Below are 26,427 nucleotides of genomic sequence, written 5' to 3'. Positions count from 1 at the left end.
ATGGTGAATTCAGAATTTTGTCAATCAAGTATCTAATAGCAAGATTTTATACATAGAAAAAGCATATTGTTTCTCTATGTTAAATAGTGAAGGCATATGAATAGGCCCAGTTGGGCTGTGTTCAGAGACAAAGGAAGACCACTATGAAACAGTTGAGTGGGTAAACACTAATTCTGGATATTAGTAATATGTTGTTTTAGTATTTCTTTGGATAAAGTAGGTATTATGGCATCAGTAAAATAAATTATGAAGTAGTGAAAGAGTATTGAAAATTGACCTGTTTTCTGTGTAATGACTTGGGAAATGGATTGGTAAATTTTATGGATACTGAAATCAGATCTTATACTTTCTACTGGAAAAAAATATGAAAAGGAAAAGCATATTTCCTTTATTTATTATTAGTATTTATTAAAATATTTTATTTTTCCATAGTTCTAGAAGGGTACTCAAATCTATTCAGTTTTACATTGGGGTAAAAGGCCAAATTTTAACTTCCGAAGAGTATATGTATTTATTTCTGCTAATGATAAATTAATTCATAAAAGTACCAGTGATTTGCAAAAAAAATGATAATTTTTGAAATAATAATATCTTAGGTATGTGCGACCGTGTTTCATTGTGTGTGGCAACACTTCTGTGTTATCAATAATGTAGTTTTTTTCTCTAAATGCTCATAATACATCTTAGTTTTTTATTTACCTTAATTGATGTTCTTCAATGTTTAAAGCTGTTATCCAGTATGATAGCCACTAGACCCAAGTGAGCATTTAAAGTGAAGATAACTAAAATAGAATAAATTCAAAATTCAGTTTGAATTTTGTATTAGCCATACTTCAAGTACTTGATAGCCACATCAGTATTGCACAGCACTGATTTTGATATGTTCTATTACTGCAAAAACTTCTGTTGATGGCATTGATCTAAATTTCAAGAAAGTTTAAAAATTCTGTGGACGTATCTTGCTATATCTCAAGATGTGCATATGCTATTTCACGTACATTGTCCTCTTACGTTATTTCATTTTACCTTTTTGTTTTTCAGTTTAAAAGGATGCTTAATCGGGAGCTCACTCATCTCTCTGAAATGAGTCGTTCTGGAAATCAAGTATCAGAGTATATATCAAATACATTCTTAGGTGAGAAAAACAACATGCAATTTTAAGATTTTACTTTTGAGTCATTTCTTGTTTGTTTGGGGAGGGAGATCAGGGTGCCAACTCATTTTGGAAACCAAACGAGTCTTAGCAATTCCATTTGTTTTTATTCATTGAGAGGATGAGCCTCTAGCCTTAAAATCTAAGGTTACAAAGTACATTTTTGTCTTTTAGTTTTATTTAAGTCTTGGGTTTTTGAATTTATATTTATATTTATATTGCCAGCTTTCTGTAGTACTGAACTAAAAATGTATTTTATAGAGAGATCTGTTTATACTGTCAACAAATTCTTAAGTGCTAGCCATTGCTGGGTACTAGATATAATAAGTTGCCCCTGATAGGTGATGGTCTGATGGACACCAAGCCTGGTAAAGGTGGACAGACATAATACATTGGCTATGATTGCTGATAATAGCTGAGAATATGGTGTACCAGGCCAACTTCCCTACCTCATCTGTGGAAAGAATATGTGATAAGTAAAATTCAGTCCCTTAAACATATCATAGATTTGGATTTACTTTGAAAATGAATTTGTCATAATAGCTAATTCACACATTTACTACACATTTATTGAACTTGTATTATGTACACGGATGAGTCTAGGTGAGTCATGAGTTTATCTTGTATTATGTACACGGATGAGTTTGCCAATGACTTGAAGTAGTGGATGAATGTACCAAGGTATGTCTTTTACTGAAGAAAACAACTGTTAGCATAGATGCATATTCACTTGCCAAATAATATTTGAGATTCTCTACCCTCTGCATAAAACCTGGTTACATCATAACCCTTACTTCCCTATAGTATAGAAATAAAAAATTAGCAGTAGTCATCTAAGTCATCCAAAAATACTTTTTGAAGTCCCACAGCATAACTCATGGCAGTTGACTGTTAGGTTTATGTGCTGCTGTTTTTACGACATTTATGTATGAAGTTTCAGTAATCCCAAAGTACATGTTTAAGTCCTTAGTTGGCGAGGGTAGTTTTCAAAAACTAAGTGAATTTTTAAAAGTAATTGCATTGGGAACCAGCAGTTAGCATAATGGCTATGTCGCTGGACTCCCACGTAGTTGACCACGGTTCGCGTCCCGGACCCAGTGGCTTAAAACTCACACCGGGCGCGTGTGCGTGCATGCCCAAGATCCTGAGAGGAGAATGGAGGAGAAGGGATTGCGCCATGACCATCCCCCCTGGTGGGTGATGTCTCACTTTCTGTCTCTATGTCTCTGTCTGTCTGACAAGCGCACGCGCCCTATAGCAAAAACCTCTCCAAAAAAAAAAAAAAAAGTAATGGCATTGATAAACAGTAGAAATAACCTAGGTATAGCATTCTCTGTCTCTGCTATCATAAGTATTATGAACTTTTAATTAGGACATTCTATTAAAGAGCTATCCACTGAGTACATTTTATGTTAATTATTTTATAGTGGAATTTGCTTAATTTTGTGTTTGGACATATCAAATTAAGTCCACATCAAATTATAAATACTCAACTTTCTAAAAGAAGCAGTTTTATTTGAAAATATTGCCTGGGATATATACTGGTCAATTATAGTCTGTCCAGTTATGCATGTGATGATTTTAAAAAAAAAAACAGGTAGAGTTAATAATAAATGTAGAACATTTTCTGAATTTTTTAAGATAAGCAACATGAGGTGGAAATCCCTTCTCCAACTCAGAAGGAAAAGGAGAAAAAGAAAAGACCAATGTCTCAGATCAGTGGAGTCAAGAAACTGATGCACAGCTCTAGTCTGACTAATTCAAGTATCCCAAGGTTTGGAGTGAAAACCGAACAGGAAGATGTCCTTGCCAAGGTAAGACAGTTTCAAAGATCTTACTGAAGGATGCCTTTCCATGAGTTTCGATTTCTTTAAAACATATGGAAAAATTTGGTAGCAGCTGATGGTGTAATAGTTACGTCATGGACTTGCATGTAGTCTACCTGGTGGCTTTAAACTCATGCCAGGCACATATGAGTGTGTGGCAAAATCCCAAGAGGAAAATGGAAGAGAAGGGATTGTGACATGGCCATCCCCCCAGGGGCGTGATTTCTCACTTTCTGTCTCTCTGTCTCCCTCTGTCTTTCCAGGGAGTACACACGGCCTACAGCAAAACATGCTCTAAAAAATGCAAAAATTCATTAATTTGTGTGTGTGTCTTTATTTTGACAATGAAAAAAACACTTCATAAAGTGCTTAGTAAATTATTTGGCTGTTATTAGTGTGTAGATTTAGGCAGGTGATTTGGCAGATAGTAGTTTCTTACTTATTTGTACCTTCATTTGATTGACCTTAAAAATTAAAAATATATCATCTCCTCTAGGTTTTAGAATAGTAGTTAAGATTTTGTGACATATTTTATCCATTGAAATGCTTTGAGACTGATATTCAAAGTAAACACATAGGTCGTACTGTCAAAGTCATAGGTTAAATAGTACTTTGTATACAGTTTTCAGTGCATTTAAGTGCATCTCCCTAAAGTATGCTTGTACTTACATGGAACATCCATTACATCTGTCTTCTATCTATCTATCTATCTATTATTTTTAATTGACACATAATAATTGTGCATATTTATGAGGTGAAGTGGGATTTTTGATATGTGAATAAATACAATGTGTATTAATCACATCAGGGTAATTGGCATTAAATTAAACACTTATTATAACTTTGTGTGGAGAACATTCAGAACCCTCTCTTTTAGCTATTTTGAAGTGTACAATAAATTATAGTTAGCTGTAGTCACCTTTTTAGGCTATAGAACAGTAGAAATTACTCCTGCTAGTATCTAAATGTAGTCTTGTGTCCACTAATTAACATCCCACTAACCCCTCCTCCCCACTACCTTTCCCAGCCTTTGTAATCACTATTCTCTTCTCTGCCTCTGGGAGATCCACTCTTTTAGCTTCTATGTATGAGTAAGAATATGTGGTATTTAAACTGAAGCATTGTTTACAAACTAACTATCCTGGGACCAGCAGATGGTATAATGGTTACATTGCTGGCCTCCCACATAGTTGCCTGTGGGTCAAGTCCTGGAACCAGTAGCTTAAAACTCACACTGGGCACATGTGCATGCATGCCCAAGATCCCAGGAGGAGGATGGAGGAAAAGGGATTGAAGCATGGTCATCCCCCGCAGGAAGTGATTTTTTTACTTTCTGCCCCTGTCTCTCCAGAGAGTGTACACGCCCTATAGTTAAAAAAACCTCTCTTAAAAAACACAAACAAACAAAACTAACAACTTTCCATTAAAGTCAATAATTTTAAATGACCTGTATTCATTGATTTATATAATACTTCCCCTTCCTAAGTTTTTGGTATGTTTCTTTAACCTAGGAATTAGAAGATGTGAACAAATGGGGTCTTCATGTGTTCAGAATAGCAGAGCTGTCTGGTAACCGGCCTTTGACTGTTATCATGCACACCATTTTTCAGGTAATGCGTTTGAGTTTCTTTGATGCAGGAACTTACTGTCCAGTCTGTGGATATGCATGCATTTTGTCTTCTTTACCACTCACCCTCTTTTGCTTATTTTGATACTTTCTTATTTCCTCCTTTACCCAGGGACAAGTAAAGATACAGAAAGGTGGGGTCTGGGTAAAGCACAAACTAAGTTTGTCATTTTTTTTTTTTTCATTTAAGAAAAAGATATGAAGTGGGGAAATAGAAGCAATTTGTTAAGATAATAATTTAAAATCATTCCCATGACTCTGAGCTGCATAGAATGCTGACTTTAAAAAATGAGTAAGCCCTCTGCTAACTAACCTTAGAATGTAATTTCTTGATCACTATCTTATGTTTAGTTTTCTTCTCCTTACCTGGTTTTCACTATTGTGGAGCCTTTGTCCAGTTCAGGGTGGAATTGAAGTGAGAAGTTTAGGTTTTTGTAGATATCTTAGGCCAAGCTGGGAAACTGCAGCCCTAAGAGAGGGTTGAGTATCAATTGGTGTGATCTAGTGGCTCAGTCATGGTCCACTGCTGAAGCTGCCTTCATGATAATGCAGCCCAGAAACTTCTATAGTTGGTGTAGTTGGTGGTCCTGACACCACATGGCTTGAGTATAGCCCTTTCGGGCCCCCAGGACAGCTTAACTCTGATCTTGTTAGAATCCTTGGATCTTCTCAAAGGTTTCCATTTCCCCTCATCAGATGGGTAAGAGGGCTTTTTCTTCTTTGGAGTTGTTTGTAGGCCATACTGGTGTGTGTTTTTTTTTTTTTTTAACATAATCTATAGAAAATTTTTTATCTATCTGAAAACAAATATTTAGAGGATTTTTTTTTCTCTATAGGAACGGGATCTATTAAAAACGTTTAAAATTCCAGTGGACACTTTAATTACATATCTTATGACTCTTGAAGACCATTACCATGCTGACGTGGCCTACCACAATAATATCCATGCTGCAGATGTTGTCCAGTCCACTCATGTGCTATTATCCACACCTGCTTTGGAGGTAAATCATTTTTCTAAAATTTCAAGAATGTTAACTTGCCAGTCATAGATATCTCTTAAACTTTTATACTGAAGGGCTCACAGTGTAGCACATAATTGGCTTTGTTGGAATTATATTGATTTACAGGGAAAAAAATGTTGTGGTCCATAAATAGTTGTATCTCTTTGCCTGTGAATGTCAGTCAAAGATTTAAGGCATCATCTCTTTATGATATTGCTTCTTTGAAATGATCTAGTAGACAGAGCATAAAGCACATCTGCTTTATTCACTTTTAGTTAGATCAGTTTTTTTTTTGAAATTTAGTCTGGTGGCTTATGTATCACTCAAAGGATGACTATTTGATAAAATATAAGCAATGCATTGATTTTTTTTATGCAATTAATTAGAAGAAAATACTTAAGTTTTCCAAATCATAAGGACATTGTTTCCTTATGTATTTTTTTAAAGTATTTGATTACCCTAGACATTTAGGTACAGATTCTCTTGGGCTAATATATTTTATAACTCAGATTGTTTTTATTATAAAATTGGGCTAGTAACCTCATCATTTGAGAGAATGGTTCTCAATGGAGATTGCTCTCCTCCTCTATTCCCTCCACTTACCTGCAGGGATGACTGGCCATGTCTGGAGACATTTTGATTGTCATGTTCTGGCATCTATGGGTAAAATCTGGAAATTCTGCTAAAAAATCCTGCTCGACAATCCTACAAGGCACAGGATAGCCCACACAGAGAGTTATCTGACTCAAAATTTTAATAGACCCCAGATTGAGAACTCCTGGTTTGAATAAAAGAGAAGAAAAGAATTGCTCATATCTTATTAATTTTATGTACATTTTCAGAGTATTTTTAAACATCTTAAATACTTAGAAAATAAGCTGTTTTTTCTGACACTTCTCTTATAATTTTTAAAAATATATAACAAATGGAAAAAAGGTTTAATTATGAGATATAATAAAATTAGATAACATATTTTCTTCTAAGATTACACTTAAGAAATTCATTAGTATTTCATTATCAGAAAGACTCATGACACATTACAGTAATATAATTTGAAGCTTCTGTTTTCCATTTTAGTTCCAGGAGTTTATTTCTCATTTATTTATACTTTTGACTCACATCACTATAGAATAGTAATGTGATCTGTATTGTCTGATTTTCCAGGCTGTGTTTACAGATTTGGAAATTCTTGCAGCTATTTTTGCCAGTGCAATACATGATGTTGATCATCCTGGTGTGTCAAATCAATTTCTGATCAATACAAGTAAGTGAATTTCTCTTATTTTTCACAGGAAAAAATTTTCCTTTCTATATCTTGGAATGACTGAGGGTCTTTATAAACTTAGGATGTTTGAAGAGCCATAATGTTCTTTTAAGATGTGTAAATATGTGTTTTAATGATAGTATATGTTAAGGTTAATCAAAAGTGAAAGTGTACAGAAACATTTAGATAGCTATATCACCCCTCCAGTTTTAAGTAAAAACAGAAAAGGTTATGGAAATTAATGCTAAACCTTTTTTATTTTATGTAGGTCATCATTTAATCTCCCTGAAAGGCTATAGCTTCTCTTCTCCCTCCTTTTGACATGCCCTTTCCTTTCCTTTTAAGATCTCTTAATGAGGATAACAGGAACTTCTCTCTTCATTTAGTATTTTTTAACCATTACATTCTTTTCTCACTGGCTTCTCACCATGAAAGACATTATCACCAATTTGGAAATACAAAGACTCATAGCAACTGTATGAAACTGCATGGAACAACTCCATAGGGAATGTTGAGAGAAGATTTGAGCTATGCCTCTGTAGAGAGGTTTAGGTTTACAGAAATTGTTTGTTACTTGAAGTTAACTGTTAAATGATTTAAATAGACTATGACTTAATTAGCTTTTACAGTGGCAGGTTAATATTATATTCACTTTATATATGGAAAAATAAAATGCATAAGTGTTCAAAATGCTTTTTGCATGTTCAAGACTCTGCCCTTCTCTTTGTTGCTTGAGTTTGTGGATAGTGGTCTTCTCAAGCCCTCCAACAAAGTAACTGTACTAGTACCTGTACATTCACCATTCATTTTCTACTTTGCTGTAGCCAGAGTTAAAAACAGAATGGATTTCAATTTAGTCTTGCTTTGAGAAATTTAGTCCAGACCTCTAGGATTATTTAGATCTCTTTTTAAAAATCATTTAATAGCCTCTAGACTACCTGATAATAAAATGAGCATCAGTGACTCATCCAGATAGAGAAGGGTGGAAGAGTCATGATATCTTAAGATATGTAGTTAGTCAAGTACATTTTAGAAGTCTGGTTTAGGGACTCATTTATGCCAGTTAGACAGGATAACACTTCATGTTCCTACTACCCTAAGAGAACTTATAATGAGATACTTTCTGGACTCATGACAGCATATACATAAATATTAATACACTGGATGCAGTTCCCTTGGTTTGCATTGTATCCTAGGTTGGGGTTTACTGTGCCCTTTCTGAGAAGAGCACAGAGGTAGCACAGTACAATATACAGGCCATGCTTGCTTTATTTTCATGCTTTTGCCTATGTCTTGATATGTTCTTAATTTTATAGGTTTGTAAAAGACATAACAATTTTATTCTAATTACTTTTGCCTTTAAGAAAGATTTTTGTTTGTTTAATAACACCAAACATTCAGACTGATTTGGTTTTTTTTATTTTGCATTTTAGTATATGTCATATTGTATGTTCTTTTATTATAGAATTAAAATTAAGAATTGATTAGAGAAAAAATCAAAACAACTGATAAAAAATCTCTGTCTTCCAAGTACTCTGATACATTTTGTAAGGGTGAGCACTAACTCTGTTCTTCTTTCTTGTGGACTCTAAGAGCAGTTCGGATTAGGCTCTCCTGAGGACTTTGGGGGACATCCAGGTGCCTGTAGAGTCTCTCATTAAAGTTAGCAAGGCTTTAGTCCACAGGTTGATCTGATGCCCTCTGACGTTTGAAAACCTTCAAATACATAGTGGAGAAATTTGGGAGATGAATAGAAATACAGGAGAGTGGCCAAGAATGTCTGCTTAAGGTCATTTTGCGGGCAACCTGCTTGGGTGGGGGGATAACTAGCTGATCCTCCTTCTGGAAGCCCTGTGTTGCTCGGCAACGTGATGTTCTCTTTTCTGTGGGATGTAGCAGCAACACGGGGAAATTCACAGTTCTTTGAGCAGCTTTGGATTGCTAATGTTTTCTTGAGGATGGGATGTGATGAGGCTGTTTTCCTAAGCAAATGAATCAGCCTTTTCACTTGGTAGATGAAAATATCCAGAGTTGCTCAGAGTCCCAAGGCATTATCAGAGTTACTGCCTTAGTTAGATTTTGGCTAGGGATTAACATGAGGCAGTTTATATGTTTATTCATTGATTTATTTTTAAGGACACAAAAGAGTCTTAGTAGCCAGTAGCACAAATAAGTGTTATCGTCACAGCACATACTAAGAGTGCCTGTAATAATTTGTAAGCTTGTAATAAACAGCTTTGTAAAACACTATCAAAATTGCGTGTTCGTTTTTAGTTGGCAAACCTTTTTTTTTTTTTTCTCCAAATAGATTTACGTTGATATTTTCTTTTTCATGGATGCCCACCAAACTCTTTCAAGCCATGTTGGTATTTCTTGTAAGCCCACAGTTGGGAAGTTACTTGTCTTTTTCTATGGAGGCCAAAAAGGCCAAGGGAGGTTACAACACATGTCCTGGGTTACGTGGAATGCAGGAGGGGTACAGAGGCCCATCCAGGTGGTCCCCCGTCTAGTTATGCTCCTGCTTTGCTTGTGTTAGTTTTAGGTGTCAAATGATTTCATTCAAATCGTGCTTAACATTATTATTAACATGCTAATGTTTCTGAGAGAAGAGCGATTACTTCTACTTGGCAGAGTTAGTTAAGCTTTACCAAATGACTTAGGAATGTGAAGGCATGTGAATGGCATTTAGAAAAGTTGAAATTCCAGGTGAGAAACTACCTGAGTGATTTTTAAGGACAATAAATGTAAATAAATCCATAAAATATAAATAACATCATTAAGTTTTGAATCCATATGCCAGTGTATCTTTATCATAAAAAATTCATTTCACGTCACAGCTTTACTTGCTGAAAAAAATTAAGCAATGTCAAAAGTACAGAATCTTTATGTTATTAAATTTTACTTGGAAAATTAATCATTTTGGGACCAGCAGTTAACGTAATGGCTATGTCTCTGGACTCCCATGTAGTTGACCGCAGTTCGCATCCCGGACCTGGTGGCTTAAAACTCACGCCAGCCCTGTGTGTGTGCGTGCCCAAGATCTCAAGAGGAGAATGGGGGAGAAGGAACTGCGGCGTGACCATCCCCCCTTGAGGAGTGATTTCTCTCTTTCTGTCTCTCTGTCTCTGTCTGTCTGGCAAGCACACGTGCCCTATGGCAAAAAACTCTCAAAAAAAAAAAAAAGAAAGAAAATTAATCATTTTTATGTATAGCAAAATGTCTACATTTGGAGGAGATTTATATTCATCATGTGTTCAATGCTTATAACCAGTTTTGCACTTCCAAGAGCAGAAGCATTTCATTGTATTGGATGAAGCTAGATGTAGCTACCAGTAAACACATTTTAACTTTTTCTTCTTCTTTTTTTTTTTTCCCCCTTTATAAGAAAGAGAGAAAGTGAGGGATCGGGGAAGCAGAGGCAGAGACAGGTGTTCTGGACAGGGTCTTGCCTCAGTCTCCCAGTTAGCTAGGATTATGGGCATGCACAACTGCACACAGCATGTTTGAATTGACCTGGGAACTGACTCCAGGCCTCATGCATCTTTCAGGCTGCCAAACAGTGGTGCTATCTGTGTGACACCATGGCTAGGCCTCTAATTGTATTTTGAATTACATTTCGTGTAGCTACACTAGTGCATTACATGTACAATTTTATTTTTCTGTAAAAAACTGAGAGCCTACTAGGTGTCGGTGTTCTTAGCACTAGGGCTACATGGGTGCACAAGACCAAACCCTGCCTCTTCAGAGCTTACATTATACTTAGAAAAGAGAGGGCATAACAAGTGAGTTTATAACATGAAATGGTGCTAAGTGCTGTGGGGAAAAATAATACAGGGTGAGGGCATCGAGAATAAATAAATCCAGGGTGTGAGCCAGGCTGTCTTAATCCTTTGTCCTTGGCAACTGAATATTAAAACAACCATTTCCCTTCCCCACTTCAAGGAGAAATGTTTTATTCAGTAACTTCTGTTCCTTTCTCTAACTTAGAGACATGGCGTAGCATGCTGCATTATCTGACTCTGGGCTAAGCCTAGCAGAGCTGTAACACCAGTGGGAGTATGACTCTTACTTGTGGTGTACATATCGCCGAGATCTGCCCCTGTCTTAACTGCTCTAGCCCCACACAGGGATGTTGGCTCTGATCTGCCACATAGACATTCTTACCATCACATGAAGGCCCAATCTCCTTTTGCTCCCTATGCCTTTTAAAGAAGCTGTTGCCATGTCTAGGGACCTCTTTTCTTTCCCTCTGGTTCCTTTCTTGGTTTGGGAGCTGTTGGAACCTAGGTCCCAAGTTGCCACCCTTACATTTCTATCCAATGGCAGTTTGTGTGGGAAAACCCCAGGAGAATGAAGAGCTCTATAGGTTTTAGACCTATATTATTTTAATAATGTTGTGCAAGAATCTTCACAAAGTTCATGGAAAATGTGTATTATGAAAAAACTACATGGTCTGGTTCTGTGGCTGATGGTTAAGGTAGCCAGATCCCACATTACCAGCTAAGAGATTTGAGTCCTGGACCCCCAGCAACTTGAGCAGCAGTCTGGATATGAGTGTATGTGTGTTTAAAATCCCAAAGGGGTAGAGAAATGAAGGAGAGGCAATTTGTGGCATGACCATGCCCCGTAAGTGGTATGTTTTCTCCTTCCTTCTCTGTCTAGTGCATGTGCTTTCTTATAAGAGAAAAAAAGAGAGGAGAGAGAGAGAGAAAATATAAACTATGGATTATCAGGGTGGTTTTTTTTTTTTTTTTTTGGCAGGGGGCATCAAAATAAGTAATTCCATTTTTTCCTCAAACTTAACCTTGTATAGTCCTCAGAACAGTTTGGTGAAAATCCTCTTTTACAGATCATAGACCAAAAGAGGAGAGGTTAGATACTGATTTAGAAGACAAATTTATTGGATTTCTAGGCTTAATGAGCTTTTACCTCAAATACTATTATAATGAATATGTATTGAATTTATCCCTAAAAGTGCACTTTCTTAAGTAGAAAAACAGAAGTGTATATAGAATTTACCTTTGTAATATATTGAAGTGTGGTAAATTTGAGATTTGAACTCATGTTGGTCTTATAATTTACATCCTTTTATCAGCTTTATTTTATTTTAAATATATCTACTTGATTTTTTTATAAAAATAATATGCTCACAGTAAAATAAAATAGAAACAAAATGGAATATTAAAAAAAAAAGGTAAAAAAATCACCATAAATTCCTCCCTCAAAGTTTGGTGAACACCATTTCAAATTAATTGTTGCACCTGGCTCTTCCTACAGCTATGAAAATGGCACAATGCCTACTGGATCCATTTTGATTTTGGAGGCAACATAGTCTTCATTTGGTGTATTGATCTGGCACATTTACCAAGTGACTTGAAAAGCTGCTGGTTTTAAGTAAGGCCCAGAACAAGAGAAGGCATTGCAGCATATCCAAGCTTCCATATAAATTGCTCTGCCACTTGGGCCTTGTGACCCAGCAGATCCAAGATGTTTGAAGAGCTAGTGACACATAGGGACTCTGTTTGGATCCTTTGGCAGGGCCCTGTAGGTGTATCGCAAAACAGACCTTTTTGATTTTGGAGCAAGGCAAAAATAACCTTTGGTCTTGGACTGGAATTTATACCATTGCCTCTACCACCACCAGCACTAGTTCTGAAGCCTTAAAACTCGAACTTAAATACAAACTTAAATACACCACTGGCTCTCCTGGGTCTCCTGCTTGCAGATGTGGGACTTCTTAGCTTTCATAATTGCTGGAGCCAGTTGCTATAATCAGTCATCCAGTCAGTCTCTATCTCTCTCTCTCTCTCACACACACACACGCACACACACACACACACACACACACACACACACACACAGAGTCTTCCTATTGTTTCTGTTTATTTGGAGAATCCTGACTATTAAAAAGAGAGAAAAAATTAACACATATGTAGTATATGTTCCACGTTACATGGTGGTACCTGCCCATTCTCCACTCCCCACGTCAGAGGAATTTAGGAGAAGAGCATATAAATAAAGATGATCTTCCTGTCTTTATTAGCAGCATATATTAAGCATAATTTCATTTATTTTTGATGATCCAGGGTACTTTTTACCAATTAAGTATAGTTCGTTTACATGTAGTAAAATTACAGCCTTGGGCTTGTAAAGATATGTACAGTTCCCAGGACCAGTAGTTGGCGTAATGGCTATGTCGCTGGACTCCCATGTAGTCAACCGTGGTTCGAGTCCCGGACCCGGTGACTTAAACTCACACCAGGCGCGTGTGCGTGCGTGCCCAAGATCCCAAGAGGAGAATGGAGGAGAAGGGATTGTGGCGTGGCCATCCCCCTGGGGGGTGATTTCTTACTTTCTATCTCTCTGTCTCTGTCTTTCTGGCGAGTGCACATGCCCTATAGCAAAAACCTCTCCAAAAAAAAGATATGTACAGTTCCCCAATAAAATAGCTAACGCTTAAACAGTTAGTGTACGCCAGGCACTGAGTGGATTGTGTTGATCATTTCCTAGTTAACTTTAGTGTTCTCTGCTCAGTGTTATCTCTGGTTTTAAAGTGTCTGTAATAAGAGGCAGGATAAGGTGAAGGATCTAGAAACTACCTGCTTTTCAGTATTGGCTCCAGTACTTATGTAGGAGGTAACATTGGCAACGTTACTAACCTGCTCTGAGGCTCGTTTTCTTCATTTGTAAATGGAGAAATTCAGGAGAGATTTGTCATCAAGATGAAATGAGTTAATCCACATAAACCACTTCATATAATACCCAGCACAAAATCCACTAAATGTTTTACCTTAGTGCAAATAGCCTCTTTGCAGTCGTTTCTAGTCGACAGGATCCTACCCCAAACTAGAAGGTCTGCCTGATGTCATTTAACAAATATCATCTACGGTTCTTTGATTCTGGAAATTTTTTTTTCATACAACTATCGTCTTTTGAAAACTAATGGGAAAAAAACTTTGTCCTATAACTTTGTCTGTTGGCCAGGTGAATCCAGAACATAAGCATGAGGCATGCCAGCTGTAATGTTTAAAATCTCCACTAAGTACATTTTCTTTCCCTTTCTCTTGCCTTACTGTATTCTTCTTTAAGCTTTATAAGTTGGGAAGAATCAAAGTGCCCCGGAGAAACCAGACAATGAAGCATATTCAATTTATTCATTTTTAATTGTATTTAGGGGCTTAAGCCTCTAAGCAGGTTGGGAGAATTTTGGGAGGGGCTATTAAAAGATTTATACAGATATGAAGACAAATACAGTGGAATGTGATAAGTTCCAAATGGATGGCACAACGTAGTATAGGAGTTTACAGGCGAGAAAGTGAGCAGTACCTGGGGTCATGAGAAAAGACTTCACAGAAGAGGTGACTTATATAGGACTTGAAGATGAGAGAATTTCAACAAAAATGTTAAATGTTAAATAAGCTCGCCTCTCCAGCCCTCTCTATTATACATTCATTATACCAATGAATGAAATGCAACTTTCCAATTATTCCTGAACCTGCAATGAGTCTACCTAGAAGTGCGGGATTAGAATTTTTGGTGATGATCTACTGAGGAGATGCAGAATCTCACCTCCTTCTTTAGATGTGACCACATGCTTTTCAGTCTTGAAGAAGAGTAAAAAGTTAAATGACTGCCCTGAGATTCAGTTTCTTAAATACTTTATTTAAGAATAAACAGTCACTATCACCTCACTGTAAAAGCCTCAGAGGTTGAAGAATCTGCAGTGGTCCGCCGTTTCAGTAAGGCATCCTTCCATGGCCTCCCTGGCCTAGCTAGACTCTTCTCAAATGACTTAGCTGGTGCACTTGAACATTTGACCCATGTGAAAGTCCATTCTTAGGTTCAGTAAAACACAGACGCTTTGTTGCACGTTCACCCCCTCCTTTAGGTATCAGGATATCATCTTGTTCTGCAGGCGCCATAGCCTTCATTTCTTCTCTTTCTTCCTGGACACATAAACTAGTTTGAGTTTTTGTAAGACCAAGTCTGTTAATGCCCCTTATCCATATGCATATTTACTCTCTAGATAGAACTCCAGTAGATTAGTTAGGCATTATCAATTTCTGCATGTTTAACTATCTGTGGATAAAGATTCATGGTTAGAAGTTTATAGATTATTTAACAAAAGACTACAGATTCTACTTTTTTTTTTTTTTAAAGATGAACACTATTGCTTTATCAAACAAACAAATACTACATTACACAGTTCTTCTTCCTCTAAACCTTTACATTCCTGTAGTTTGGGAGCAAAAATTTAGATGTGTGAAAATTTCTTTTACTACAGTCCTGATAAAAATCCTGGAATTTCCCAGGTGAGATATGGCTTAAGCCTCTCCTCTCTTCTCCAACTTCTTTCTAATAGTCTCTGAGTAGTATTGAGTAGCTCTTAGAAAAGGATATATGTATGTGCGCACACACATCTCCAAATGTATTTTCTATGCATTAGGAAAAAATATCAAACACATGTGCTTTTGGCTTTACAATGACTTACACAGAAAGAAGAAAGCACCAGTCAACTTTTTTTAAAGACTGCTTTAAAGATCTGAGCCTGCTATTTACGGAACAAGGAAAGAGGCAGCTTCTCTCCTGCTTAAAATGCACAGGTCCAGGGCTATCGTAAGAGAGCAGCAGAATCTTCACTGTAGGGAATGCAGATAGCCAGGACACAACATCTGCATGAGAAGCTGTGAGCAAGCGTGGGAAGGGCAATATGTACATGTAGCCTGTGACAGCCACGGTACTTGGGGCAATATGAGTGAAACTTAGACATTCAGAGCTACACTGTGGAAGAAAGTGAGAACATGATGACAAATCTAGTATGGTCCATACTGTCCTTGTCCTCTCTGAGAATGAGGAGTCCTATATCTCATGATCCTTACAGGATGTAAATTGTAGGGTAGGTGATCCACATTTAATGGGAATACAGCACCTGATGCTCTGGACATGTTGCCCGTGTTAAGAATAGTGTCATATTCTGCTGAGCTTATGGCAGATCCAGAGGAGAGGTTAAAGATTGCCTGGTCTAATCTTTTCACTTTAGGAAAAGAGGACATTGAGGTCCACCGAGTGAAATGACCTGCCCTGTGTCAGTAGCTTTAGAAATCCTAAGATCCCACTGTTCTTTTTGTTACTCAGTATGTTCTCTCCTAAATATTGTCATGTAATGGTAAAAGCAACAGAGAAGTTTAAGGGAAATTGCATCCTAAACCAAAAGTGTCTTAGAATTTGAAGAATGGATACATTTCTAGTAAACAGCTTTACTGATCTCTTTCCTTCTGCCTTCCTTTCAGACTCTGAACTTGCCTTGATGTACAACGATTCCTCTGTCTTAGAGAACCATCACTTGGCTGTGGGCTTTAAGTTGCTTCAGGAAGAAAACTGTGACATTTTCCAGAATTTGACCAAAAAGCAAAGACAGTCGTTAAGAAAAATGGTTATTGACATCGTAAGTAGCTGATTAAAGCAAAAAAGAGAACTATGATGCAAGGTGTTTAATATATTTCTAAGAATGAGATGAGTATCAGGTGAAAAGGAATCTTGTTTCAGAACATATTGTGCCTTTTATGTTCCTTAGAAGCTGCCACTGCTGTTGGCTGTGATGTTCTACAACAGGGTTTTCACTTCTAGCAATTTAGACTTATGAATTATGACCTTGAGTTCACTTCTAGCAGTTTAGACTTATGAATTATGACCACGAGACTGGCAGGTGGCATGGTGGTTAAGATGTTGAACTCCCACATAGCTGACCGTGGTTTGAGCCCCAGACCTGGAAGCTCGCTTTCTCATTTTCACTTTCTCTCTCTCTGGTCAAATTGAAAATAATACTAAATAAAACATTTTTTTTTTAAAGTTATGGTAGCTTACCCTCATCATTCAGATCTTATTTTCTGAACTTGAGCTTGTCCTATCTGGTGGCAGACAACAGATGACTAACAGAAGCAAAAAGCATGGATCATAGCTCAAATGGATTTTTTTTTCACCTTTTCCCATACTAGACAGTGCCATTTTAAAACATCCATGACTTGACTTCTTTCTCTATGCACACTATTCAGAGTGGTTATGAGACAAGAAGATCTCTGATTGTCAAAAACTTACTCTGCTAAGCTTTGTGCAAAGGAAATCAGGAATTATCTGTCTTGAATTAGTCAAAAATTAACAAGAAGATTCAGTTTCTGAGCTATGAGCAACCTTGAATCAGTTCAGCATATGCTAGTCTACTTTCTAGTGTAAGGAACAAAAAAATACTTCAAAACAGATGACGATTATCTTTGGAGATATCGTCCCTTTTACTCAACTTTAAAGTAGTTGTCAGAGCTTAGTATTTCTGTATATTTTGTGTTTAGCTGAGCTGTCAGAAAACCTGACAGGAAAAGGGGAGAGGCTGCCCTAAGGAGTAAAGAATTTCCATACACAGTTGTTAGATAACATCACGTTTTTTTTTTCCTTCTAATGTTCTGCATAATATTTTCATGTGCAAATTCTGACTTTTTCTTCTGTATTTTACATAATAAAATATGCTTTGTCTTTTAAGGTACTTGCAACAGACATGTCAAAACACATGAATCTACTGGCCGATTTGAAAACTATGGTTGAAACTAAGAAAGTGACAAGTTCTGGCGTTCTCCTTCTTGATAATTATTCTGATAGGATTCAGGTACAACATTACTGAATTTGCTCTGCGTGTGTGTGTGTGTGTGTGTGTGTATGTTCGCTCACATGCACATGTCTGTGTTTGTAGCTTTGAATAGGATTTATTTTTCTTTTCTGTTCCTGAGAATTACTCAGGTAAAATCTTACTAGTATTTTCATTCATATATATGTCTAAGGAAAAAAAAGGCAGAAAACTAACACCCCACAAAACTAGCCACTTAAGCAGCTTTGATTTTAATCAACCATGCACATAAACAGTTTCTTATCATATTTAGATGAGATAGAGTGGCATAATTTGGAACTGTTCATACAAATGTGAACCCTACACAGACACATCATGATTGAGCTGTTTGGAATAAATCTTACACTACATGTATTTTTCAGTGTCACAGTCATCTGATGTGAATTTCTAGTTTTTTTAAAAAAGGGAGCAGGTGCTGAATAGAGAATGCATTTGACTGTTTTAGGTCCTTCAGAATATGGTGCATTGTGCCGATCTGAGCAACCCCACAAAGCCTCTGCAGCTGTATCGCCAGTGGACAGACCGGATAATGGAGGAATTCTTCCGCCAAGGAGACCGAGAGAGGGAACGTGGCATGGAGATCAGTCCCATGTGTGACAAGCACAATGCATCTGTGGAAAAATCACAGGTAACGTATGTAGCATAAAGCTTCCCAGAGAGCTAGCTACAACTATGTATTAGGTCACTGTTTTTATATCTCACAGTATTTTATTGGGTTTTTTAAAATTACAATTTAAAAATCTAGATAAATTCCAAATTTTAAAAATTCCTTTTGACAAGTTCAATTTCATCTTAGTACTGTGGTCAAAAAACTTCAATTTTTATGACTTACATTTATATGATTATATATACGTTCTTATAAGCATATAGTATGTTTATATATAGTAGGTATTTGGCATTATTTCAGTTCTCTGAATTCACCTACAAATGGACTGTTCTGAAATAAGGTCTAGGCCCTAACCCCTACTGCTTAAATAACTGGAATTTTATGTATTTATTTTTTTAATTTTGCTAGAGGGCATGTGCTTGCCAGAGGGAGACCGAGAGCAAGCAAGAGAGAGGAAAAGTGAGATAGCACCTCCTATGGCCATGCTATAATCCCTTCTCCTCCATTTTTCCTTTTGGGATTTTGAGCATGCACACACATATGCCTGGCATGTTTTTCAAGCTACCAGGGCTGGGACTCGAACCACACAGCTGTCGTAACCATCACACAATTGGTTGTTCCACCTGGAAAATTTTTTATGTTGTAAACATACTTTTGAGCTATTGGTTCTTCACGCTGATTTCCAGTAGCTAGTAAACAACTCTTAAATTGTTTGTCTTTTACAGTACTGTTTATTTTATCAAACCAAGGTTAGTTATCTTCATCAGTGCCCTGTTTGAAGGCCATGATCTAGTGAACTCTCTCCATCATTTCTTAGTCCTAAGTCCTCATACTATTTTTTTTTTCCTTAAACTAGGTGGGCTTCATAGACTATATTGTTCATCCTCTCTGGGAGACATGGGCAGACCTCGTCCATCCTGATGCCCAGGACATTTTGGACACTTTGGAGGACAATCGTGAATGGTACCAGAGCACAATCCCTCAGAGTCCCTCTCCTGCACCTGATGACCAGGAAGAGGGCCGGCAGGGTCAACCCGAGAAATTCCAGTTTGAACTAACTTTAGAGGAAGATGGTGAGTCAGATACCGAAAAGGACAGTGGAAGTCAAGTGGAAGAGGACACTAGCTGCAGCGACTCCAAGACGCTCTGTACTCAAGACTCAGAGTCTACTGAAATTCCCCTCGATGAACAGGTTGAAGAGGAGACAGTAGGGGAAGAAGAGGAAAGCCAGCCTGAAGCTTGTGTAGTAGAGGATCATTCTCCTGACACGTAACAGTGCAGACTCTCAAGCCTTTCTTTTTTTCCTCTCTCTCTCTCTCTCTTTTTTTTTTTTTTTTAAGTAGAAAAATTGTTTCCAAAGTGCATGTCACATGCCACAACCATGGTCACACCTCACTGTCATCTGCCAGGACGTTTGTTGAACAAAACTGACCTTGACTACTCAGTCTGGCGCTCAGGAATATCGTAACCAGTTTTTTCACCTCCATGTCATCACAGCAAGGTGGACATCTTCACGAACAGCATCTTAACACGATTTCAGCTTGGTGTTGCTGACGGAGCAGATGAAGTCAACTCCAAATGTTTTCAAGAGAGCATGGCTCTTCAAGCAGCCCACAAGCTGACTGGCTTAGGGTTTCTTTTCTTTTTATCTGTTTGTACTATTTTCAGAAGGAAGGAGGCATTATACAAACAGAGTGAACTTAATGGATGAAGCAACAGATATGGCAAGAATAGGACATAGCATCAATCTGTTACCAGGAGGAGGAGCCACAGAAATTGCATAATTTTCTAATTTCAAGTCTTCCTGATATATGACTGAATAGTGTGGTTCAGTGAGCTGCACTGACCTCTACATTTTGTATGATATGTAAAACAGATTTTTTGTAGAGCTTACTTTTATTATTAAATGTATTGAGGTATTATATTTAAAAAACTATGTTCAGAACTTCATCTGCCACTGGTTATTTTTTTTCTAAAGAGTAACTTGCAAGTTTTCAGTACAAATCTGTGCTACACTGGATAAATCTAATTTACAAATTTTACTTGCACCTTATAGTTCACAGCAATTTACTGATTTGTAGTGATTCATTGTTTTATATACCAATGACTTCCATATTTTAAAACAGAAAAACAACTTTATGTTGCAGGAAACCCTTTTTGTAAGTCTTCGTTTACTTTGCTTTTCATTTGACTCTTTCCAGATAAGCAGAGTTGCTCTTTACTGATGTTTTTCTTCACAGTGTGCAAAGTGAATATTTGTTCTGTAATACTTCGATGTGTGTCATGTCAAAAATGTGTCTTAAGCTTCATGGAAACTCAATCATCAGTTGGTGTTGTCTGAAGCAAGTGGGAGATATATAAATACCTAGTAGCTAAAATGGTCAGTCTTTTTAAGATATTTTCCTACTTAGTGTCTTCTGATAACTTTTCGCTGTGTCAATAGACATGCATTTCATGAGTGCATGTCTTTGTAATAACCCACACACATTTCATGCTCATTTTTATTGTTTTTATAGCCAGTTATAGTAAGAAAAATCTTTTCCCCCTTGTGCTGCTTTATTATATAACGTGTGTTTGAACCTCTGTCCATGTTTGCTAGATGGGGTCTTATCAAATATATTACCACCATTCTGATTGATGATAAGAAACAGGTGGTCAGGTTAGGGTTTGCACTCATTTCTGTCATGATTATGTTTACTCTTGGTTTACAGGAAAAAAGTTAATGGCTAGCAGGGAAGGTTTTAAGAATATTAATAGAATATGTCCACAAATATCAGTACCACTTCTTAATTCTCTTTAGTTTCTATAATTTCACTGTGGGATTAAGAACCATGTAAGGAATTATCCCTGAGAAGTGGTTTTTAGTGTAGCAGTTACACTTTCTTAATGGAAAACCTTGTAACATGCAGATATTGCATTAACAAGTATTATCGATCCTTAGTGCTGACTTGTGGAGGGGAACACACTGAGAGAAAGAGGTTGATGATGCCACTGGCACCACAGTTTGGTGATGGCGATGTGTCCTCAAATACTAGATTGGTAGTAAGATTCTACCTAAATAAAACATTAGAGTGAACTCGTAGCTGATGTCAACAAGAACTATATTTCGGTTTTAAGATTCATTCCCAGTACTCACCCGTGGTAGCAGCTGGCACCATGGGGCACTCACTTAGTTTGGGCTTTCTTCCCATGGCAGTTCCTAATGAAGTATTTACCTTCTCCTCAACAAGTGTGGAACCAAAATAATCATGTTTTCACATTGGTATTCAGGAATTGAGATAGAGACTAGAGGGGTTATCTCACCAAGTGAAAAATAACAGTTTGGGAAAATGACAACCCTGAAAAACATTTATATTTGGAACTTGCCAAGGCCACTTTTAAGGACTAGTAACTCAGTCATCAGCCAGGGAAGTGTTCTAAGCTGAAGATAGTCCCTATTTGAATCCTCTGAGATCAAATCGGTTCTTAGAACTTTTGATACAAAAATGATGTCTTCATGGCTCTGAGGCTCTATCTTTAACGTAAGGCAGAATAGGAATCAACTAATTAATTATCAACTTCTTTCCCCTATAAAGATGAAATAGTGTCTTTCAAATAGAACCTATGTTTGACCAAGTGGTTTCATAAGAACACTTAGAAACTTGTTTCTCTTTTAATATATTTTTCCTTTTTTTTTTTTTTTTTCCCCCTCGGGGTCTAGAAGGAAAACAGAGTCAAGAGGGTCCAAGTGGTTTCATAAGAACACTTAGAAACTTGTTTCTCTTTTAATATATTTTTTTTTTTTTTTTTTTTTTGTCCCTCAGGGGATCTAGAAGGAAAGCAGAGTCAAGGGTTTATTCCTCTTTCCAAGGCATTCTCATCCCCTCCCCTCCCTACACTTGGTGTTTCCCCCAAGAGTGCCTAGAATCCTAATAACGAAAAACAATTTAAAAGCAGCAATATGTCACTAACATATACAGACCTGGAAGGGTTTTTATCTGCACTAATAAAGGCTTTTTTCCCAGCTTGTTAGTTTTTAATGGTACCATGTTGTAAAGGCACCCACTGATGGACAATCAAATTGAAGAAAAGGCATATAATATCCAGGAGATGGGGACTAATGCACTGTACAATCTGCTAATGATCCCTTCTCTTTCTCTTTCTGTCTCTTACCTCTCCTTCTCTCTTGCCAAAGTGTGCTTCAGAAATATACACTGCTTTACAGAGAACATCCTTTTACAAGTGGCTTTACATTTCCTAAAATGCCATAAGAAAATGCAATATCTGGGTACTGTATGGGGAAAAAAAATGTCCAAGTTTGCATACAACCAGTACATTTCAGCTTGCAAGTTACCGAACACAATAATGCTGTTCTAATTTTGTTTTCTTTTGCATCAGTTAAAATTCACAAGAAAATAATGTAGATAGAACAAATTTCAGGCGAAGAAAGAAAAAACTTGAAATGGATTTTACAGAAAGCTTTATGATAATTTGTGAATGCATTATTTATTTTTTGTGCCATGCATTTTTTTCTCACCAAATGACCTTACCTGTAATACAGTCTTGTTTGTCTGTTTACAACCATGTATTTATTGCAATGTACATACTGTAATGTTAATTGTAAATTATCAGTTCTTATTAAAACATCATCCCATGAAAGGGTGGTGTTGATATATTTGGAAACTCTTGGTGAGAGAATGAATGGTGTGTATACATACTCCTTGTATATTTCTTTTTTTTTTTCCTGTAATATAAGTCTTGTCACCTTAGAGCTTGTTTATGGAAGATTCAAGAAAACTATAAAAATACATAAAGATATATAAATTTTAAAAACATAGCTGCAGGTCTTTGGTCCCAGGGCTGTGCCTTAACTTCAACCAATATTTTCTTGTTTTGCTGCATTTAAAAGTAAGGTAATGATAGGGCTAGGGCTGGGCACTTTACATCCAAGCTTGCATTTGATTGGATTTCTGGCAATTGCTGAATTTTACAAAACCCTGGGCAACTTTTGGGAGATTCCAAGATCCCTTGTAGATATAAGCATGGAAGTACTTCTTGCCAAGGAGCAGCACTGCCCATATGATGATTTTTGCCATCTGTTGACCAGGAGCTACTTTAGCTACTTATGTTTGGTCATTTTCTCCTTCAGATACTACTGAGGAAATATGTTCTTGCCTAGTGATTACAAAAAGTCTTCTTGACTTCTAGAGCTTATAGGAAAATGAACTCGATTTGAAACAGGAGTCATGGGTCACTTGTATTGATTAATCTGTTCACTGGCTTCATGTCATGGTAAGAAAATGTGAAATATTAAAAAGGTCATTTTTTTTTTTGACCCTAGCACTTTTGTTTGATTGAGGTCAACCAAATTTCCTTAGAAATGTATGGACCCATCTATTTAAACACAATGTTATATATGATGCCAATTCACATAGCATAAGGGAGTCGCTATTCTCTAGCATTTGTTTGTGCAAAACTTACATGGCTTTAGAATTTTTTCATTTAAAACACAATGGCCAACTCCTGAAAGTTATAACAAATTCCTAGTGGATAATATGGAAACCTCCTCCTATTTTTGCCCAGCCCTTGGAACGTGTGGCTTCTCAGTGAAAGGAGAGGTTCTTTTTCTACGAAAAATGAGCCTCCTATTAATTTGGGGTCTTTTGGGTTATTTTGGTTTTTTGGGGTTTTTTTTTTTTTTTTTTTGGACACAAACTGTAGATTTTAGCAGCCCTGGCCCAAAGGAATTTGATTACTTTTGTTTTAAACAGTACAAAGGGGACACTATAATTACAAAAAACATCCTTACTGATTTTAGTTGTTTTAAATTTTATTTCTTTGGATATGTTTTCAGAGTGGTAAAATTGTGTGTGAGCATTACAAATGATTCTTTTAGTGGTTTCTTAGCCTCTCTTACAGCCCATGGGGATAGTACTGTACATCAATACCTTCATATGAAATTTTTATATGCAATGAAAATAAAAGCATGGGTTGATTCTGCCTATTTATGACTCAGTCTTTTACAAGTAAAATATAATTTGTTTTAAATTGTAGTTCGATCAGCACACACTTTTAAGAGTAGTGAACATGATTGAAATGAAAGGACGAAAGCATTATAAGTTAGAATTGATATTCATAGCCAAACAAAACCAAATTATGTTAATTATTTTTACTATATAAAATGGCCAGTGAGGTTAAGCACAGTGTTTTCTGAACAGGTCTGGGAAGGAATGCTCCATGCTTAATCGAATATTCCGGTTTGTTGTAAGTTATCATTTAGACATTCAACAATGATTTCTTGGGTATTGTTTAAGTCTTCCTTTCTGTTGCTAATTTCAGATATACCTGAGCATGGGTAATTTATAAAGCACAGAGGTTTACTTAGCTCATTGTTTTGGAGGTTCAAGGTCAAGGGGCCACATCTGGTAAGAGTCTACTTCTTGGTGGGAACTCTGCAGAATCACGAGGTAGCTTGGCATCACACAACAAGAACTTGAGCAGAACAGAACATGTTCAAGTCTGTCTGTCTGTCTGTCTGTCTGATTTCCTTTTTTTCAGAGAGAGGTTTTTACTATAGGGATTATGTGCTCATTGGAGAGACAGAAAGACAGAGAGATATAAAATGAGAAATCATCCCCTGGGGGAATGGCCACTCTACAATCCCTTCTCCTCCATGCCCCCTCAGGATTTGGGGCATGCACACAAATGTACCCAGCATGAGTTTTAAGCCACCGGGTCCGGAAGTTGAACCACAGTCAACTATGTGGAAGTCCAGTGATGTAACTATTTTGCTGTCTCCTGGTTCCTCATTTCCTTTTTATAAACCCACCAGGATTCAATCCTAGGGACCCCAGACTGATTACTTGAATCCTAATCACCTCCTAAAGTCTTCACCTCTTAATCCTATAGTTAGATTAAACTTCCACCTTCTTTTTTTTCTTTTTTAATATTTTCATTTACCATAGGATACTTGTGCCTGCCAGAAAGAGAGAAAAAGCATCCCGCTATGGGGTGCTACAGTCCCTTCCTCATTTCTCTATCTTGTCAGGATTGGGGGCATGCATGCACACAAATGCCTGGCATAGTTTTCAAGCCACCAGATCTGGGACAAAAACTGCCTGATCAACCATGTGAGATCAACTCCTTTAACAACCAGCCTGCAGGACCCATCCTCTACCCTCTTAATACATTCATGATACAACCAAATTTTTACAGAAGTTTTGGGGGAACACAAACAGCAGCAGGTAGCCACTCTGACAACTACAAGGTTCTAAAGATTTGAATGTGCATGAGACACAATCTTTGCTTTCATGGGAGTTTCTAATCTGAAGGGTGCAAAGGCATTGGTTTGTACACATGTTGTAACTGTGCAGTGTACGGTGAAGCAGCTCTGCTGTGATTGTGAACTAGAAATTGGCCTGTTCCAAGGCCCAGAGAAGTCTTCCTTGAAGTGATTTGGGGCTGAGATCTGAAGATTCATAAAAGGTAACCAAGGAAAAGAAGTTGCTGGGAGGAGAAGGGAGTCCAAACAGAGGTAACATCATTTTCACAACTTTCCCTCCATCACCCTCCTCCCTGCACCCTCACTCGAGCCTCCAATCTTGGTCTGTCTTTCTTTCTTTCTTTCTTTCTTTCTTTCTTTCTTTCTTTCTTTCTTTCTTTCTCTTTTTTTAACACTATCACAAAGTGATACATGGCTTTATTAGTTAGTTGTTTCTCCCACCAGAACACAACTATGTGTTCAAAGTCTTTGCTTGTAGGTTGTTAGCACTTAAAACGATGCCTGGTGCCCAGTCAGTTCTTACCATGTTTTGAATATAGCCACCAAATTGATAGTGGATATAATCCATCTAATAATAAAGATGTGAAGGTCTTAGTTTGTTTTGTTTTGTTTTTTTATTTTTTCTTGAAAGGTTTTTGCTATAGGGTGCCTGCACTCGCCAGAAAGGCAGAGACAGAGAGAAAGTGAGAAATCAACCCCAGGGGGGACGGCCACGCTCCAATCCCTTCTCCTCCATTCTCCTCTCAGGATCGTGGGCACATACACACATCTGCCCGCCGTGAGTTTAAGCCAGGTCCGGGACGCGAACTGCGATCGACTACATGGGAGTTCAGCGACATAGCCATTACACTAACTGCTGGTCTCTGGAGGTCTTAGATTTTTAACATAATACATAAAAACACACTGGTCACCTGCTTTTGAGCTTGCTAAGATTAAATAGTTTTCCATCTCACTGTCAACTGAAAGCGTTTTCACTTTTCCCAACTTGTTTTCAGCTTGTTTCATTTTCTTTCTTT

The 26,427-nt window shown here is 37.2% G+C and overlaps 1 protein-coding gene across 4 annotated transcripts in view; it reads left to right on the top strand.

The window, feature by feature from the left end:
• LOC102488531 (cAMP-specific 3',5'-cyclic phosphodiesterase 4D) overlaps positions 1-21,842 on the top strand; it is a 657,187-nt gene extending 635,345 nt beyond the window's left edge. For all 4 annotated transcript variants that reach the window (XM_006166220.3, XM_014583266.2, XM_014583265.2 and 1 more), the window contains 9 exons: positions 1,042-1,135; positions 2,795-2,967; positions 4,491-4,589; positions 5,443-5,607; positions 6,772-6,871; positions 16,162-16,316; positions 17,403-17,525; positions 17,989-18,171; positions 19,007-21,842. In XM_006166220.3, the coding sequence (XP_006166282.1) occupies positions 1,042-1,135; positions 2,795-2,967; positions 4,491-4,589; positions 5,443-5,607; positions 6,772-6,871; positions 16,162-16,316; positions 17,403-17,525; positions 17,989-18,171; positions 19,007-19,423 (1,509 nt within the window). In that variant the 3' untranslated portion in view covers positions 19,424-21,842. The remainder of the gene's footprint in view (positions 1-1,041; positions 1,136-2,794; positions 2,968-4,490; positions 4,590-5,442; positions 5,608-6,771; positions 6,872-16,161; positions 16,317-17,402; positions 17,526-17,988; positions 18,172-19,006) is intronic.
• The last annotated feature ends 4,585 nt before the right edge of the window (positions 21,843-26,427 follow it).

The sequence above is a fragment of the Tupaia chinensis genome, unplaced genomic scaffold (genome assembly GCF_000334495.1).
Source record: "Tupaia chinensis unplaced genomic scaffold, TupChi_1.0 Scaffold144180_1, whole genome shotgun sequence".
Classification (NCBI taxonomy): Eukaryota; Metazoa; Chordata; class Mammalia; order Scandentia; family Tupaiidae; genus Tupaia; species Tupaia belangeri.
This window is presented reverse-complemented; position numbering and strand designations above follow the sequence as displayed.